The 15,790-nt window shown below is 46.0% G+C and overlaps 1 protein-coding gene across 1 annotated transcript in view; it reads left to right on the top strand.

Moving 5' to 3' along the window:
* The window catches only part of VPS36 (vacuolar protein sorting 36 homolog), a 40,460-nt gene that overhangs the window by 14,361 nt on the left and 10,309 nt on the right, over positions 1 to 15,790 (top strand). The window contains exons 7-8 of the mRNA XM_044285296.1: positions 9,395 to 9,427; positions 9,520 to 9,597. Of these exons, the coding sequence (XP_044141231.1) occupies positions 9,395 to 9,427; positions 9,520 to 9,597 (111 nt within the window). The remainder of the gene's footprint in view (positions 1 to 9,394; positions 9,428 to 9,519; positions 9,598 to 15,790) is intronic.

The following is a 15,790-nucleotide window of genomic DNA, read 5'->3' as shown; positions in this document are numbered from 1 at the left end:
ACATAAATACGAGATGGTCAGTCTCATAGTAAATTCCTGCTGTTGAGCATCATAAAAATATACGCTACTCAGCATTTAAATTGCAGTGCCACGAAGGACCAGCCGTAAGCTTATGCAAATCTAGGAAGTTGCAGGTGTCGCTAAGATCTGCAAATGATCACATTTTCAAGCGCCTAGCTCCAATCCGTGACACGTGGTAGGGGCATAAAACCCATATTGAAATCAAAGTCGTTTTTTTTTAGTTACATTAAACCTGAAAAATCAGATTAAGGTGTGGGACGATTGTGCGATGCCTCCTGTTGGTCAAGGTGCCCGTTATCGTCACTTGTCACAAACTGAGAGGAACCGAATCCTTGAACTGAGAGGCCTTGGTTTATCACTTCAGCAGATCGCTGAATGCCTAGGCCGAGATGTCAGCATTGTCGCAATACCAGTGAGCAATGATAGCCGGAGATTGGTCTGGAGACCACGTGGGCAACGCCATGAAGAGGTCTTCAGAAGGAAATGCCACACCAGTCATACTCCCAGGATAATGTGGGGTGGCATATTGCATGGTATTTCAGGTACAAGAACAGTTTTGCGCTACATTTAATTTGTTGCAGAACCAGTAGTACGTCCCAGGAACAGTTTTTTAACATGACAATGCCAGGTCACATGTTCCTCGTTCTACTGTCAACTTGGCCACGCAATGTCTCCAGATTTGTCATCTGGGACGTCATTAGTCAGCAACTGCAAAGGGAAATGCCAGCAGCAGATCTTGATGATTTGCGTGCCTAAGTGCCCTCAGCGTGGCAGAACATTTCTCAGAAAACAATTAATAACCTCAGTGATGCCGTCCTAAGTAGTGTAAGCGTGTGTATTTCTTCTCGTGGTATTCATACTCTATACTGAGTAAATTATGATGTTTTGAATATTGTGTCCCTTTTTTTATCATTTGCATATTATTAACATATGCTGACATCTTAAAGGGGTTGTCTCCCTTCAGTAAGTCGCATTTATCATGTAGAGAAAGTTAATACAAGCCACTTACTAATGTATTGTTATTATCCATATTACCTCCTTTGCTGGCTTAATTTTTCCGTCACATTTATATACTGCTCGTTTCCATGATTACAGACCACCCTACAATCCATCAGTGGTGGTTGTGCTTGCACACTATAGGAAAAAGCGTCAGCCTCTCTGGTGGCTGGGACCATGGGAGACAATATGGACATCACAATACATTAGTAAGTGTCTTGTATTAACTTTGTCTACATGATAAATGCCACTTATTGAAGTGAGACTACCCCTTTAACAATGAATGCTGCCCAGCCAATCACTGGTTGCAGTGATGCCCCACCACAGCCACTTATTTGCTTAGTGGCAATCCCAGTCATGTACACACTTTGACAAAAAATAATAATTCACCCAGATAGACATGTCGGATTGCTGCAGAACTTTGCCTGCAGATATGTAAATGATTACAGGCGTGGCTGATTAGAGACTGGGTCTTGCCACAAGAGGGAGTAAAAGTTCTTCTCCTGCTGCCCTATAAAGTTTCTCAGAGGCCACTTTTGGGTAGCATACCTCTTAGTAAGATATTTTTGACTGCTAGACATGCCTTGACAACACATTCTAAGACATTTTGGCCAGTGGACAGACTTTGAGAGAGGGAGCATCGTTAGACTGAGAGAAGCAGGATGGTTGTTTCGACAATTTACACACCATCTAGGCTGTTCTGACCTAGCTGTTAGCAGATGTTGGGAGCAGTTGTTAAGCAAGGGCTCGCACACGGAGAACAGGCTCCAGGCGGCCCAGACAGACCACCAGTAGAGAGGATTGTTTGATCCACTGACGAGCACAAGCAGCTCCTACAGTTTCATTGTCCTCACCCCAGACACAGGTGGCACCTTCATTACACAGCCCTATCTATGACTGGACCATTCCCAGGCACTTACCAGAAGGAAATTCGATGTCACAATGCCCATTACATGTCCTGTCATTGACAGCCAACCACTGTCGCCTTCATTTGCAGTGGTCTTGAATGAGAAATCTGGACTACTACAGACTGGAAGAATGTTGTCTTCAGTGACCTAGGTTCAGCTTGAGACCCAGTGGCGGTCGGGTTTAAGTATGGTGGTGTCGTGGCAAACCCTTTAATCCTGCCAGTGCTGTGGAGGGACGCACTGCTGGTGTGGTGATCTGGGACCTATTACTTACGACAGTCAGTCACAGGAGTGTTGGTACCTTCTCAAACAGCTGATCGGCAAGGTCCCCGGTGTCTGACCTCAAACTGCTCAGATACCGATGACCTATTCAGAGGATAGTTCATCAGAATTGGAAAACCCCTTCAACTTTAAAGGTCTTTCTTTTTTGAATATAGTTTCTTAAAACGTCCCCCCTGACCACAACTATTGTTTCCTTAGAGTATATTCACACAGAGAAAATACATCTTGCAAAGGCAAACATGTATTTTCCGTACAATGTGCAGCAGAAATAGTTCATATGCTACAAGTCCACCCAGTGGGGCTAATCTGCGAGCAGCTGCTCCTAGCAGAATGCCCATACTCATGAAATTTTTTTTTTTTTTATTTTTTTTTTTTCTGGAAAAATGTGTACAGAAAAATCCACACCGTATGAATTACAGTTCAGCTTCCCATTATAATCGATGAACATTACGTCTGGCTTTTTTTTTTTATTTTAATTTTTTTTGCTGCAGATTTCCGTGCGTCTACTATGCGGAAAACTAAAACCCACTGCAAAAAAAACAAAACCCTGTGAACATACCTTTAAAAAAAAATGCATATTGAGGAATACATACGTTGTCCTTCTTTGTGTCGCAGGAGCTCAGGCCTTTCCCCCTCCTCACATTCCTGTAGGTGGCTGCAGCAGCATCCTCTCCCCTCCTTGACTAAGGCTGGGTTCACACCTGAGCGTTTTACAGCGCGTTCCTACGCGCTGTAAAACGCTCAACAAGGAGAAACCAATGATTCCCTATGGGAATGGTTCACACTTGGGCGTTTTACAGCGCGTACGATCGCGCTGTAAAACGCCCGACGCTCCAAAAAGTACATGAGCGACTTTTGGGGCGTTTGTGGCCATAGGACACTGTAGTGAATCACACAAACGCGCGTCAAACGCGCGTTTACTATTACAAAACGCGCATAAAATGCGCGTCAAAAACGCGCGTAAAACGCGCGTTTGTGCAACGCTCAAGTGTGAACCCAGCCTTAGCTCCACATATTGTTTGTTTCGGGAACATACAGAACAATGTGGGAAATTTCCTAATATTCTGTGTTACATTTGTCATTCCTAGTGTTCCGTTCCGATAGTGAATGACTGGTGTCGGGCTGTCCTATACTCTGTGCTCCGCTCTGTTATGGCGCTTGCCCCATGAATACAGCGCACTATAAAGAGGAGCGGCCCGTCCCTGCGTGGAGTTTGCCTTGTGTTTCTCCAGCTCTGCTGTGTGGTGAGGTCACTTTCCCAGTGCCTCCTTTACTGGAGATTTGTCATTCCTGGGGATTTTCTTATTTGACGTCTCTTATTCAGGTGTTATTTTTATTAAACCAAGCGCAGACAATAAACGGCGCGAGCAACAATACCTAGATTATGCGTTGTCGGAGCCTGACGTGACTTGCTTGTTGTTTGTGATGTACAAGGTGTGGAATTGCCTAGTTCCATAGTATCTAATGGAGGACCATAGGACAGACTACACTCATGATTGTTAATGGTTAACTTAAAGGGGATGTCGCGTCAGGAGAACCTTGTCCATTTCCCTTTTACATGATGTACAGATCATGGGGGGCTCTCCTTCCCACGACCCCCTCTGCAAGCTAGAGCAGATAGCCGCTAGTACCCAGTGGCTCCTTCACTTGAGGACTAGTCTGAAAGCCGTCATATATTTCAACATTTTGCCTGCAGTGATCGCCACCAGCGCAAATAATCAGCCAGTGGCAATTTACCTCAGTAAAATTAATATCTATTTTTTTTTTTTTTTTTAATCTTCTCTAGTTACATTAAAGGGGTGTTGTGGTCCCCTATACCCACCGATCATGAGAAAAGGTCCCATGTTCCCCACTTGAATGGGGTGACATTTGAGCATGCCCACTACCATTCAGGTCATCTCTATGGGACTACTGAAGATGGCACAGTACATCGCTTTGCTATCTGCAGCTGTCCCATACAGTTTGAATGGAGCGGTGGTGTGGGCATGCTCTGCTGTCACTCCATTCAGAGGGGGTCATGGATCCCTTGTGATCAGTGGAGTCCCAGCGGTGATGCCCCATGATCTGACTTCTAACTTCTTGTTACTGGAGTACACCATTAAAGAAGTATTCTCATCTGAGACAATGGGGGCATATTACTAGGGCCCCCAGTGGGACCTGCACCTATATAAAGAACGGGGCGTACAAAGTGGTGGATGGAGGGCTCCGGTCCGGCCACCACCAAGCGCTCTCCTTATATGAATGGGAACGCACCGCGCATGCAAAGTCACCTCTCCCATTCACTTCTATGGGCCTGAAGGAAATAGCCGAGCCAGGTCTCATCTTTTTTTGGTGGCCCCATAGAAATTAATGCAGGGCGGCTGCGCATGCGCAGTGCGCCCTCCACCACTTTTGGGGCTCTGTTTAAGAGAGAGGTGCTGGTACTAGTGATATGCCCTCATTGTCTCAGATGAGAAAATCCCTTTAAGGGGTTGTCAACCTTTTTCATGTGTGTGTGGGGGGGGGGGGGGGGACAACTCAGACCTTCAAAAGGGAAGGCGTACTTCCCTGCTCTCCACTGCTGGACATCTTGCTCCTTCATTCCCTGGCCTTGGCTGCTTCACTCATCCGCTTTGACACCGCCGCCGCCCATGACTGGCTGCAGCAGTGACCTGACACCCTTGGTCACAACACGCAAGGGGGTCCAGTCACTGCCATTGCTAAGCCTATTCTTTTGCTTGCTGAGGGAAAAAAAAAAGAGGTCTCAAAATCAGCAAGGTTTCGGGAGCAGCCGCCAGGTACTGTTTTGGGTGAAATAATAATTGGTCATCTCTTTTGGGACAAAATGATATTGTTGTCCCTTGTATTGGTGGTATTTGTTGTGCTGTGTCAGGACTGCTGTGACGACAATGGTCCCACGTGCACAGACTGCGTGGTTAGGGGTTTCTCACTTTTCCTTTCAGCTTCTATGTTTTTCCTGTCTGGACGCCCTCAGGACTGAGATCAGAGGTTTTGCAATCTTCATTGTTTTCAGAGTTGCAGATGTCAGTTGACTCCCTTTTCCCAGAACGCTTCCACTGCTACAGATTTTTGTGGGATTGACATAAACTGCTTTAAAAGCTAAGGTGCCGGGTCGTCCCCTAGACGATATGGCTGCCCCAGTGTGAAATATGGCTGTGTATGCATTTCTATAAGATTGTTCATATTCAACATTGAGAGCCCTAAAAGTGCTTCTTCATAAAGGAGAAAGCCCCAGAAGTGCCATCCAGACCCCCTTTATGTTTCTGCCTCTACCCAAAAATGGCAGCAATTTTGATCTCGTGAACAACGGCCATTATACCCCCATAAGTCCCTGTAGTAGCAAGCCTTTTCCTCGCTCCTCTGTTGTGACTTTCTGAAATTGTAAAATATTTGAGTGTCGCCGGAGTTCTCTACCTGCCAAATGGGTAACCTTGGAGGGTCGTCTTGTATAAATTACAACTTAAAGGGGTTTTTCAGACTCCTAAAATTGACGTATCCTCAGAATAGGTCATTAATATACGATCAGCTGTTCCTTACAGCCTCTGGCGCCAGAACTTGCCCTTCAGTGGAGCAGGAAGCACAGGAGTGATGTGAATGGAAACCAAGTTGCAGTAACCCAGCACGGCCACTACAGTTTGAACGGAGCTGTGGTCCATTCACAGTCCTAGCTCCAGCTCCGGAGGCTGCAGGGAGCAGCTGATCGGAGGGGATGTGGGGTGTCGGACACCCATGGATCTGATATTCATGACCTATTCTGAGGATCATGAGCCTTTCTTAGGACTTGGATAGACAAATAGCAATGGAATTTGTTATGTCCCTTTTTTGGCACTAAAATAAACTAAATAAAACTGCTTGTATCTTTGCAATTTTATGAGTTTTATTTATTTTATTTTTTTAATTTTCCAATAGCATTTTTTTTTTCTTGACTTTATTTTATTTTTCAAATTTATTTATTTTTTTTCCCCTGTAGAGGAGGGCATCCAAAAATTCCATTGCTACAACATACTGAGATTTTTATTTTATTTTTAAAACACCATGCAATGGGCACAAAAAAAAAGCACCGCAGTTGGAAAAAAACAAATCTCCATATATATTTAAAAAAAAACGCATTTCATCATTCCTATAGACTTTCAGTTAATATCTTTAAATTTTTCAGGAAAAAAATGCACCAAAATGTGGCGCACACACCATAAAACTCTGGGTAAACCCAGCCTTAAAGCGACTCTCCGGTTCAAAACAAAAAACCGAGGGACAGAGCAGAGCACTTAACTTGATGCCCTCCTTTTCATCTGCCAATCCCTGGGCTTCTCTTCTGCCATCCAAGATGGCCACACCGCTGCCTGGTGCCTGCTGTTCCTTGGTAGTCCAAGACGCATCTTGCTTGTCCGGCTCTGCTCTTGGACAGTTTGAGTGTCTAGCGTTTGGTACGTCCTGTAACCCAAGAAGCAGAGCGGCCATCTTGGATGACTGAAAAGGTGACAAGCTGGCCACCAGGTAAGCGTGCAGTTCCTTCCCCAGTTAATGTGAATTATTTTTGCTGAACCGGAGGGTTGCTCGCTATAAGGTGACTTGTGTCATGGCCTGGCCCTGAATGCATCAATAACATCCACTGTGCGAGCAGATCTGAATTCTGTGTCCGGGCCCGGCGTCCTGGGTTGTTGTTGTTTTCGCTGACCTCGTTCTGATTTCTCGCCCACCGTTTACTTCTAAAGGCACGAATTGAAGTAAAAATGAGAGGCCTGTTTGTTAGGTGGATTAATAGCGGGACGTTATAGGGGGATTACTGGGAGAATGTACAGAGCGGCGGTGCTTCCTGCGGCTGCTGCCGCCCGCTGATAAGGCCGCAGCGACGGTGTGTTTATTTGAGGAAGTTCCTGTTAGGCGTGTGCCCATTCCCCTTTGTCCTCCCTGGGAGCGATGAGTTGGAGCATGTTATTCATTAGGTTTAGGAAGCCCGTGACATGGTGACAAGTTCTGTGAAGCCTAAAGGCTGAAAACTTGATGACAAAAATGAACCAAACTTGTCAAAGGAGGTCCTGTCGCCTCTCCTGGAGAGCCTGTTGTAGTCAGAACCTTTATTCCAGTTCAAATAACATGAAGTATCTTTTTTATTTTTTTTGCCTTGTGCATTTCCTCAGTTAATCCTCCTAGAAATTTCAGAAAAAAAAACAGCTGGTTGTTATTCTTCCCCTTGTGAAACGGCTGATTGCACAGTGTGTCGGACACAGCCACAGCTGGTACCACCCAGTTATCCTTTTATTCATACATTTCTATGAGGAATAACAGAATAACGACAAAATACGGATTTCTATGAATAGTTATATTATGGGGAATACAATTATTTGCTAAACTAGTCCTGTCGGGGGAGATAACAGGTCCTCCTTAACGTATACATGTATGTGATTGGCCTTAAAGGGGTTGTTCAAGAATGTGGTGGATGGTTTGGCAAGCCCCACCACTTTACCGAAATCTGAAAAGCTTGTTTTTTTTTTTTTTAACCTGCTTTCCGGCACTAGCTCCTCGCACCTTCTCCTCCAGGCCTGTGATGCCCCGCTGGGCTCCCTCGATGTCAACATCCAGTTTGATGTGACTGGCTGCAGCGGTGACTGGATCTTCTTTAGGGCTCATGCACATGACCATATGTATTTTGTGGTCTGGAAAACACGGATCCGCAAAAAATACGGATGACGTCCGTGTGCATTCTGTATTTTGTGGAACGGTTGGCCCCTAATAGAACAGCCCTATCCGTTACACGGACAATAATAGGACATGCGGAAACGGAATGCACACGCAGTAACTTCTGTTTTTTTTTTTTTTTTTTTTTGTGGACCCATCGAAATGAATGGTTCAGCATACGGTCCGCAAAAAATAAAATAAAAAAAATAATGGAACGACATGGAAAGAAAATACGTTCATGTGCATGAGCCCTAAGTCGTGACAAATGGTCAGATGACACAAGGGGGCCCGGTCTCTGCCGTGGTCCAGTGATTTGGCTGTGGCGATGTCAAACCGGATGTTGACATTGACAGAATGGAGCATCGCAGGCCTGGAGGGGAAGGTGCGAGTATCCAGCGCTGGGAAGCAGGGTAAGTAAGCTTTCCTTCAGGCCTCTTGCACGTGTGCGCCCCATTGCCGTATTGCGGACCGCATTTGCGGATCGGCAATACACGGGTGCCGTTCAGTGGGCATTCCGCATCACTGATGTGGACTCATTCACTTCAATGGGTCCGCAAATCCGGAGATGCAAAATGGTGTGGAATGGAAGCGCGGAACGGAATCCTACAGAAGCACTACGGAGTGCACTTCTGTGGGGTTTCGTCCCGTACTACCGTTCCGCAAAAAGATAGGACACGTTCTATCTTTTTGCGGAAAGTCCGGATTGCGGACCCATTAAAGTGAATGGGTCTGCGATCTGCTGCGGCTGCCCCACGGACTGTGCTCATGCATTGCGGCCGCATTTTCCGGTCCGCAGCACGACCAGGGGGCGCACACGTTCGTGTGCAAGAGGCCTTACAGCTTCAGTAAAGTGGGGGTTTGTTTGCCAAAACACCCTCCATTCTTGCACAACCCCTTTAAAGGGAACCGGTCACCTGGATTTTGTGTATAGAGCTGAGGACATGGGTTGCTAGATGGCCGCTAGTACATCCGCAATACCCAGTCCCCATAGCTCTGTGTGCTTTTATTGTGTAAAAAACCGATTTGATACATATGCAAATTACCCTGAGATGAGTCCTGTATGTGAGATGAGTCAGGGACAGGACTCATCTCAGGCTAATTTGCATATGTATCAAATCATTTTATTTACACAATAAAAGCACACAGAGCTATGGGGACTGGGTATTGCGGATGTGCTAGCGGCCATCTAGCAACCCATGTCCTCAGCTCTATACACAAAATCCCGGTGACTGGTTCCCTTTAAGGGGGATGTATGGAAGACCCTTTAATGTACAAGCAGTAAACCCATGCACCCCACCTTCAGTCCTCCTCTGGAGGGGTTTGTGTAGCAGCTATATAGGGATGGTCACGGTTCCCTACTCTGACTAATGGACCCGAATTGGCTTCCATAAGTAGTGGCATTGCCTCCAGGATATCCTCAGGAGGGAGACCATTTCTTACCGGAGAATCGCTCCTAGGACGTTCGGTTTTATCCCTGTGACTACAAGCTGCTTTCCCATTCTGTTTTCCAGGCCTTTGAAGACCTCAGCAAGCTGATGGAAAAGGTACGGCGCGATATCTGTATGAGCCCAGGTTCAGCACCACCGTTTCCTGTCAGCGGAGCAATGAAAGACTGCTGTCTCCATTATTTTTACAGGCCAAGGAAATGGTGGAACTGTCCAGATCCATAGCGAACAAAATCAAAGACAAACAAGGGGACATCACAGAAGACGAGGTATGAAAACACGGCCGGGCTGCCAGGGTAAACGGGAACAATCGCACCGCAATATTTGTACGAGCCCTTGCTCCAGGAATAACATGATGAAAAATTGTGTCTGGGATAGAAACCTCTGCCCCGTCCTGTCCATTGTAAATTTCCGCTATCGTGTGTAAATTTCACGATGTTTTCCTACATATTCGGCATGCTGTTGATTTGTTCTGAAACTAATATGGAAAATCCTGTGCAGACAGAGAGCCCTGCCGCCCGTGTTCTGGGTAAAGATGATCCGTAGAACTTTAGTAATGCGGTGAATGGATATTTACTAATATTGAATAACCAAATTAACTTCTAAAAATGTGTTGAATAATCTTAATGGGTCATCCCCTGAATAATGTAATGAAAAATGAAAATCGGACAAAGGCCTCATGCACACGACCGTTGTTTGGGTCCGCATCAGGTGCAGACCCTTTCACTTTAATGGGGCTGCAAAAGATGTGCATCCGTTGCTCCGTTCCGTGGTCCTGCAAAAAAAGTCCTATTGTCCGTTTTGCGGACAAGAATAGGCATTTCTATTATGGGTGGCCCATTCTGTTCTGCAAATTGCAGAAACCACACAGGCGGCATCTATGTTTTGCGGATCTGCAATTTGCTGACTGCAAAACAAATCTAAGACATGACGACCTCTTTCTAAGGCCTCATGCACACGACCGTTGGTTTGGTCACTTCAATGGGGCCGCAAAAGATGCGGACAGCACTCCGTGTGCTGTCCACATCCGTCGCTCCGTTCCGTGGTCCGCAAAAAAAACTATAACCTGTCCTATTCTTGTCCGTTTTGCGGACAAGAATAGGCAGTTATATCAATGGCTGTCCGTGCCGTTCTGCAAATTGCGGAACGCACACAGACGCCATCCGTGTTTTGCAGATCCGCAATTTGCAGACCGCAAAACACACAACTGTCGCGTGCATGAGGTCTAGGGGCTCATGCACACAACCGTATGCCGTCCGAGACATACTGTCCGCGAGCTGGCCATATGTCCCGGAGTGGCATACATTGTGCGCATGGGAGCGCACAGCATCATAGGTTACTATGATACTGTGCGCATCGGGCCGCCCGCGGGACTATTGTTCTGCACTCATATGATCTTTTAAGTGCAGGACAATAGCCCCGCGGACGGCCAAATGCGCACAGTATCATTGTAACCTATGATGCTGTGCGCACGATGTATGCCACTCCAGGACATATGGCCCGCTCACAGACCGTATGTCTTGGAGGGCATACGGTCATGTGCATGAGCCCTAACGAGGCTAGCACCAGCCCTGTACCTCACATGGATCTAGAGATCTCTCCATTCACTGCTTCAATTGTTCTGGTAGACTTATTTCAAGCTGTCCACTTAAGGTTTAAAGTCCCTAATTATTCACTGAAGTCCCAGGAGACTTCGGTGATAACTAATTTCACCTCTCCACAGCCCATACATTTGAATGCTGTATGGAGACGGATCTCCATGCAGCAGTCAAACAAAGTTTAGACCAAAGCGACTTCGGATTTTGGATCCGAAGCTCGATTCGCTCAACAATAGTAAGGAGACCTGAAATACCCCTCTTATTGATTCTGTCAGAGGATACAATCAGCCATTAGCTCTGTATACCTTGGTTTTTATTTCAAGTTGAACTATGTTTATGTGGCTTTGACCCTATACGCATAAGGAATATTCGCGGAAACCCCTGGACGGACCTTCCCTCGATACTGGTGTTATCGTCCCAGGCAGAGGTCACCATAACACCTGTACAAGCGTCATAGAGGCATGTACAGGCAGTTTTAGGGCTCATGCACACGACCATATGTATTTTGCGGTCCGAAAAACATTGATCCGCGAAAACATACGGATGACATCCGTGTGCATTCCGTATTTTGCAGAACGGAACAGCTGGCCCCTAATAGAACAGTACTATCCTTGTCCGTATTGCGGACAAAATTAGGACATGTTCTATTTTTTGGGCGGAAGAGACATACGGAAATGGAATGCACACGGAGTAACTTCAGTTTTTATTTATTTTTTATTTATTTATTTTTTTTTTTTTTTGCGGACTCATTGAAATGAACGGTTCCGCATAAGGTTAAAAAAGGAATGGACACGGAAATAAAATAAGTTCATGTGCATGAGACTACGAAAAAAAGTCTCCTGTGTATTTCTAGGCATGAGACTTTCTTTGGTCTGGAGCGCTGTATTCGCGCAGCCTGTGTAGTCTGACGCTGGGCTCCCACTGTAACGACTAGCATTGGAGAGATCTCTGATACCGGCTGCTGAACTCCCTAGATGCCGCGGTTAATAGCAACCATTGCATCTAAGCAGTTAGAGAGACAGGGTTCCCTGTCGCCATAAACTCCCTGCGAATCCAGTTGGAGAGTTGTGATGGGTTGCTGTGGCAGCTGAAGGCCTAACAAAGGCCCACAGGCCTGACATAGCTGTATGTCTATTAGACTGTACCATAGACGCAGCGCAGTAGGCCGCCTGTCCCTATTACAGTGCTAGGCTTTAACACATTGGTATACAAGGTACGCTGCTGCATTCTAAATGCAGTGTCTCCTGGTGGGACTAAAAAAAGTTAATAGATAGTCAAAGTTACTAAAGTTTAAAAAAAAAAATATATATATCACATCGTGTTTTCCAAGACCCATATAGTAAAGATAATATATTAGTTATACCTCCCGATGAACAAGCGCAAAAAATATTTGTCACCCCCAATGTTAAGTTTCATGCACCCCCAAGAATGGTACCAATGAAGACTGCATCTCGCTCCGCAAAAAAACAACCTACAGCTTAAACGGGTTTTCTCATCTCAGACAATGGGGGCATATCGCTAGGATATGCCCCCATTGTCTTATAGGTGCAGGTACCACCGCTGGGAGCTGCACCTGTATCGAGAATGGAGCCCCGAAAAGTGAAGGAGAGTGCACTGCGCACTGAGATAGACTCATTACAGGCAAAGCGAGATATTTCAAGCCTTTATTTGGTACAATTTGGATGATTATGGTTTACAGCTTATGAAACCCCAAAGTCACAATTTTGAGGTCCCCTTTGCTCATGAGGTGTGGATTAATTAGCTGACTAGAGTGCGACACTTTGAGCCTAGAATATTGAACCTTTTCACAATATTCAAATTTTAAGCCGCATTAATGCAATTCTTTTTAATTTGCATTACTGAAATAAATGGACTTTTGCACGATATTCTAATTTTTCGAGTTTTGCCTGTAAATGCCCAGCAGCCCCATTAACTGTAATGAGGTCTGGCGGAGATTCGGCTGCAACGTGGCAACTGTGCCAAGAATCAACCGGACAAATACCGCCGCCGATCCAGAAGCTGTGGCAGACTGACCCTGCCGTATCTCTGTAACACTATTGTGAAACTAGCCTTACGGTAATATGCTAATTATGCCACACGGTAATGTTGTAAAGTGCACAAAGCAATGGCAAAATTTAGTTTTTTTCCCTTACCACCCCAAAAAAGCATCTGAGCATCTTATTTGGTGCTCCTTCTTAGCTGTAAATACTGTTTAAAAATACTAAGAGGAGTATTTTTACACGGAAAAAATGTAGAACGGATTTATTTAATTCAAGATCATGCACTCATTGGCCACATTCAGACACCGCAATGTCTGCCCGTACCTTCAGAAGCTGAAAACCTGTATATACACTCTCTGACAAAGAATACCGCACCCGGATAGAATTGTTGAATTGCTGTAAAACTTGACATGCAGATATGTAAATGACTACAGGTGTCTTGCCAAAAGAGGCTTTTAGAGGCTACTTTTGGGTAGTGTACCTCTTGGTGACTGCTGCATGCCTCCACCACGCACTGAAAGGCTCAGTTGACAGGGGGGCCGAATCAATGGATGCCATGTAGGCAGTGTTCCCTGTAAGCTGCGCGGGCGCGCGGCCGCGCAGCTTCCTTTATGCCTCCGCTCAGCACCTCTGCTGGCCCGCTCACTGCTGCTGCCCGGACTTTATGTAAGGGGCTCGGGGCCTCTCTGTGCAATTTTTATAACGCCTACAGTGCGATTGGCCGGCTGCGCTACCGGCCCAGTGTGCACATTAAGTAACCCATACCCTCTCCGGTGCTGCGCCACCAGCTGTGACAGTGCGAGACTCGGCACTGAGGTCACAGGTCTCGCAGGATCACGCGGGATGACTGAATGGCGCGGCGCCGGAGAGGGTATGACGGGATTGTTCTGACAGATGAGTGGAGCAGAGTAGGTATTTTTATTTATTTATGTATGCACACACACCGGCTTCATAGGGAGGGGGGGCACGCCGCACTTGAATTCAGAAAAGGGAGCCCACGCCGGCCATATGAGGGCAGGCCCACTGGCAGCAAATCCTTCATTATCATGGAATATATACAGAGATGGAGAGAGGGGCAAAATAATGAAATATATACAGAGAGGTGCAGTGTAGGGACACCGTGTAGGGGTTATACTGTTTATTGTACAGCATGGCACAGGGGTTATATTGTCATTTGCTGTACAGTATACTGTACATTATAATCCCTGTACCATGCCGTACAATATACAGTATAGTTCATACACCGTGCCGTACAATATACAGTATAGTTCATACACAGTGCCGTACAATATACAGTATAGTTCATACACAGTGCCGTACAATATACAGTATAGTTCATACACTATGCCGTACAATATACAGTATAGTTCAGATACCATGCCGTACAATATACAGTATACCACCTACACTGGGGTATTATTGTGTATATTGTACGGCATGGTGTATGAATTATAATGTATATTATACGTCATGGTGTATGGATTATATTGTGCAGCACGGTGTATGAACTATACTGTTCATTATCATGATTAAGGACCAGCATGTAAATGTCCGAAATGCATAGATTTGACTGCCCTGCGTATGTGGAAGTTTTAATACCGCTGTGAATAAAGTATTCCCTGCTATCAAGAGCTGGATTTTCTCTCTTTTCTTCATGAACTATACTGTATATTGTACGGCATGGTGTATGGATTATAACGTACATCGTACAGCATGGTGTAGGGATTATAACGTACATCGTACAGCATGGTGTAGGGATTATAACGTACATCGTACAGCATGGTGTAGGGATTATAACGTACATCGTACAGCATGGTGTAGGGATTATAATGTACATCATATTGCATGGTTTTGGGGTTATATTGTACAGCATGGTGCATGAACTATACTGTATATTGTACGGCACTGTATATGAACTATACTATATATTGTACGGCATGGTGCAGCGGTTACACTGTATTGTACGGCATGGTGCAGAGGTTACACTGTATGCTCTTTGATGTGACACTTATCTTAGGTTTTCCTAGCGCCCACCTTTGGCGCTGTGCCCAGCTCTGAGCCGACCCCCGCTCAGCAGCTGCCAAGGCTTAGAGGGAACACTGCATGTAGATCATTCTCGCCTACCTGTTAGGAGGTGTTGGGAACAGTGAGGGCACACACATGCGGTGAACAGGCACTGGACGGATCACCTGTAGAGATGATCATTTGATCTGCTGACAAGCGTGGGCAGTTCCCGCGGTTTTGTTGGCCACATCCAGACACAAGCGTCACCTTCATTACACACGCCTGTCTTTGTCCAGACTATTTATAGGTGCTTAGCAGAAGAAAATGTGGTGTCACAGCAGCGATTACATGTCCTGCTATTGACAGCCAGCCGCAGTCACCTTTTGGAGTGGCGTCATGAACGAGAAACCTGGACTACTATGGATTGGAACAGTATCGTCTTAAGCGACAAATCCAGGTTGTGTTTGGGATCTGACGATGGTTGGGTTTGAGCATGGAGGCCTCGTGGTGAGCGCCTCAATCCTGCCTTTGCTGTGGAGTGACACATTGCCCCAACTGCTGGTGTGATGATCTGCGGAGCCATCACATACGACAGTCGGTCACCCCTAGTAGTGATATGTGCATGATATCCTGCGCCCACATCTGTTCCTCTCATGGCAGGGCTTCCAGCTGGCATAGTTCCGCTGGATAATGCTCGCCCACATACGGTAAGGTTTCCCAGGAATGACTCCACCAGGTTACAACACTTCTTTGGCTGCCCGGTCACCAGATTTATTGCAAATTGACCATTTATGGGACCAGCTGGGACGCCAGCTACAGCAATCTAAGAGTGTGTAGGATCTACAGACCCGGCTGTAACA

Source organism: Bufo gargarizans, chromosome 3 (genome assembly GCF_014858855.1).
Source record: "Bufo gargarizans isolate SCDJY-AF-19 chromosome 3, ASM1485885v1, whole genome shotgun sequence".
In the NCBI taxonomy this organism is placed as follows: Eukaryota; Metazoa; Chordata; class Amphibia; order Anura; family Bufonidae; genus Bufo; species Bufo gargarizans.
The sequence above is the reverse complement of the archived record's forward strand: the minus strand, read 5'-3'. Positions and strand labels throughout refer to the sequence as shown.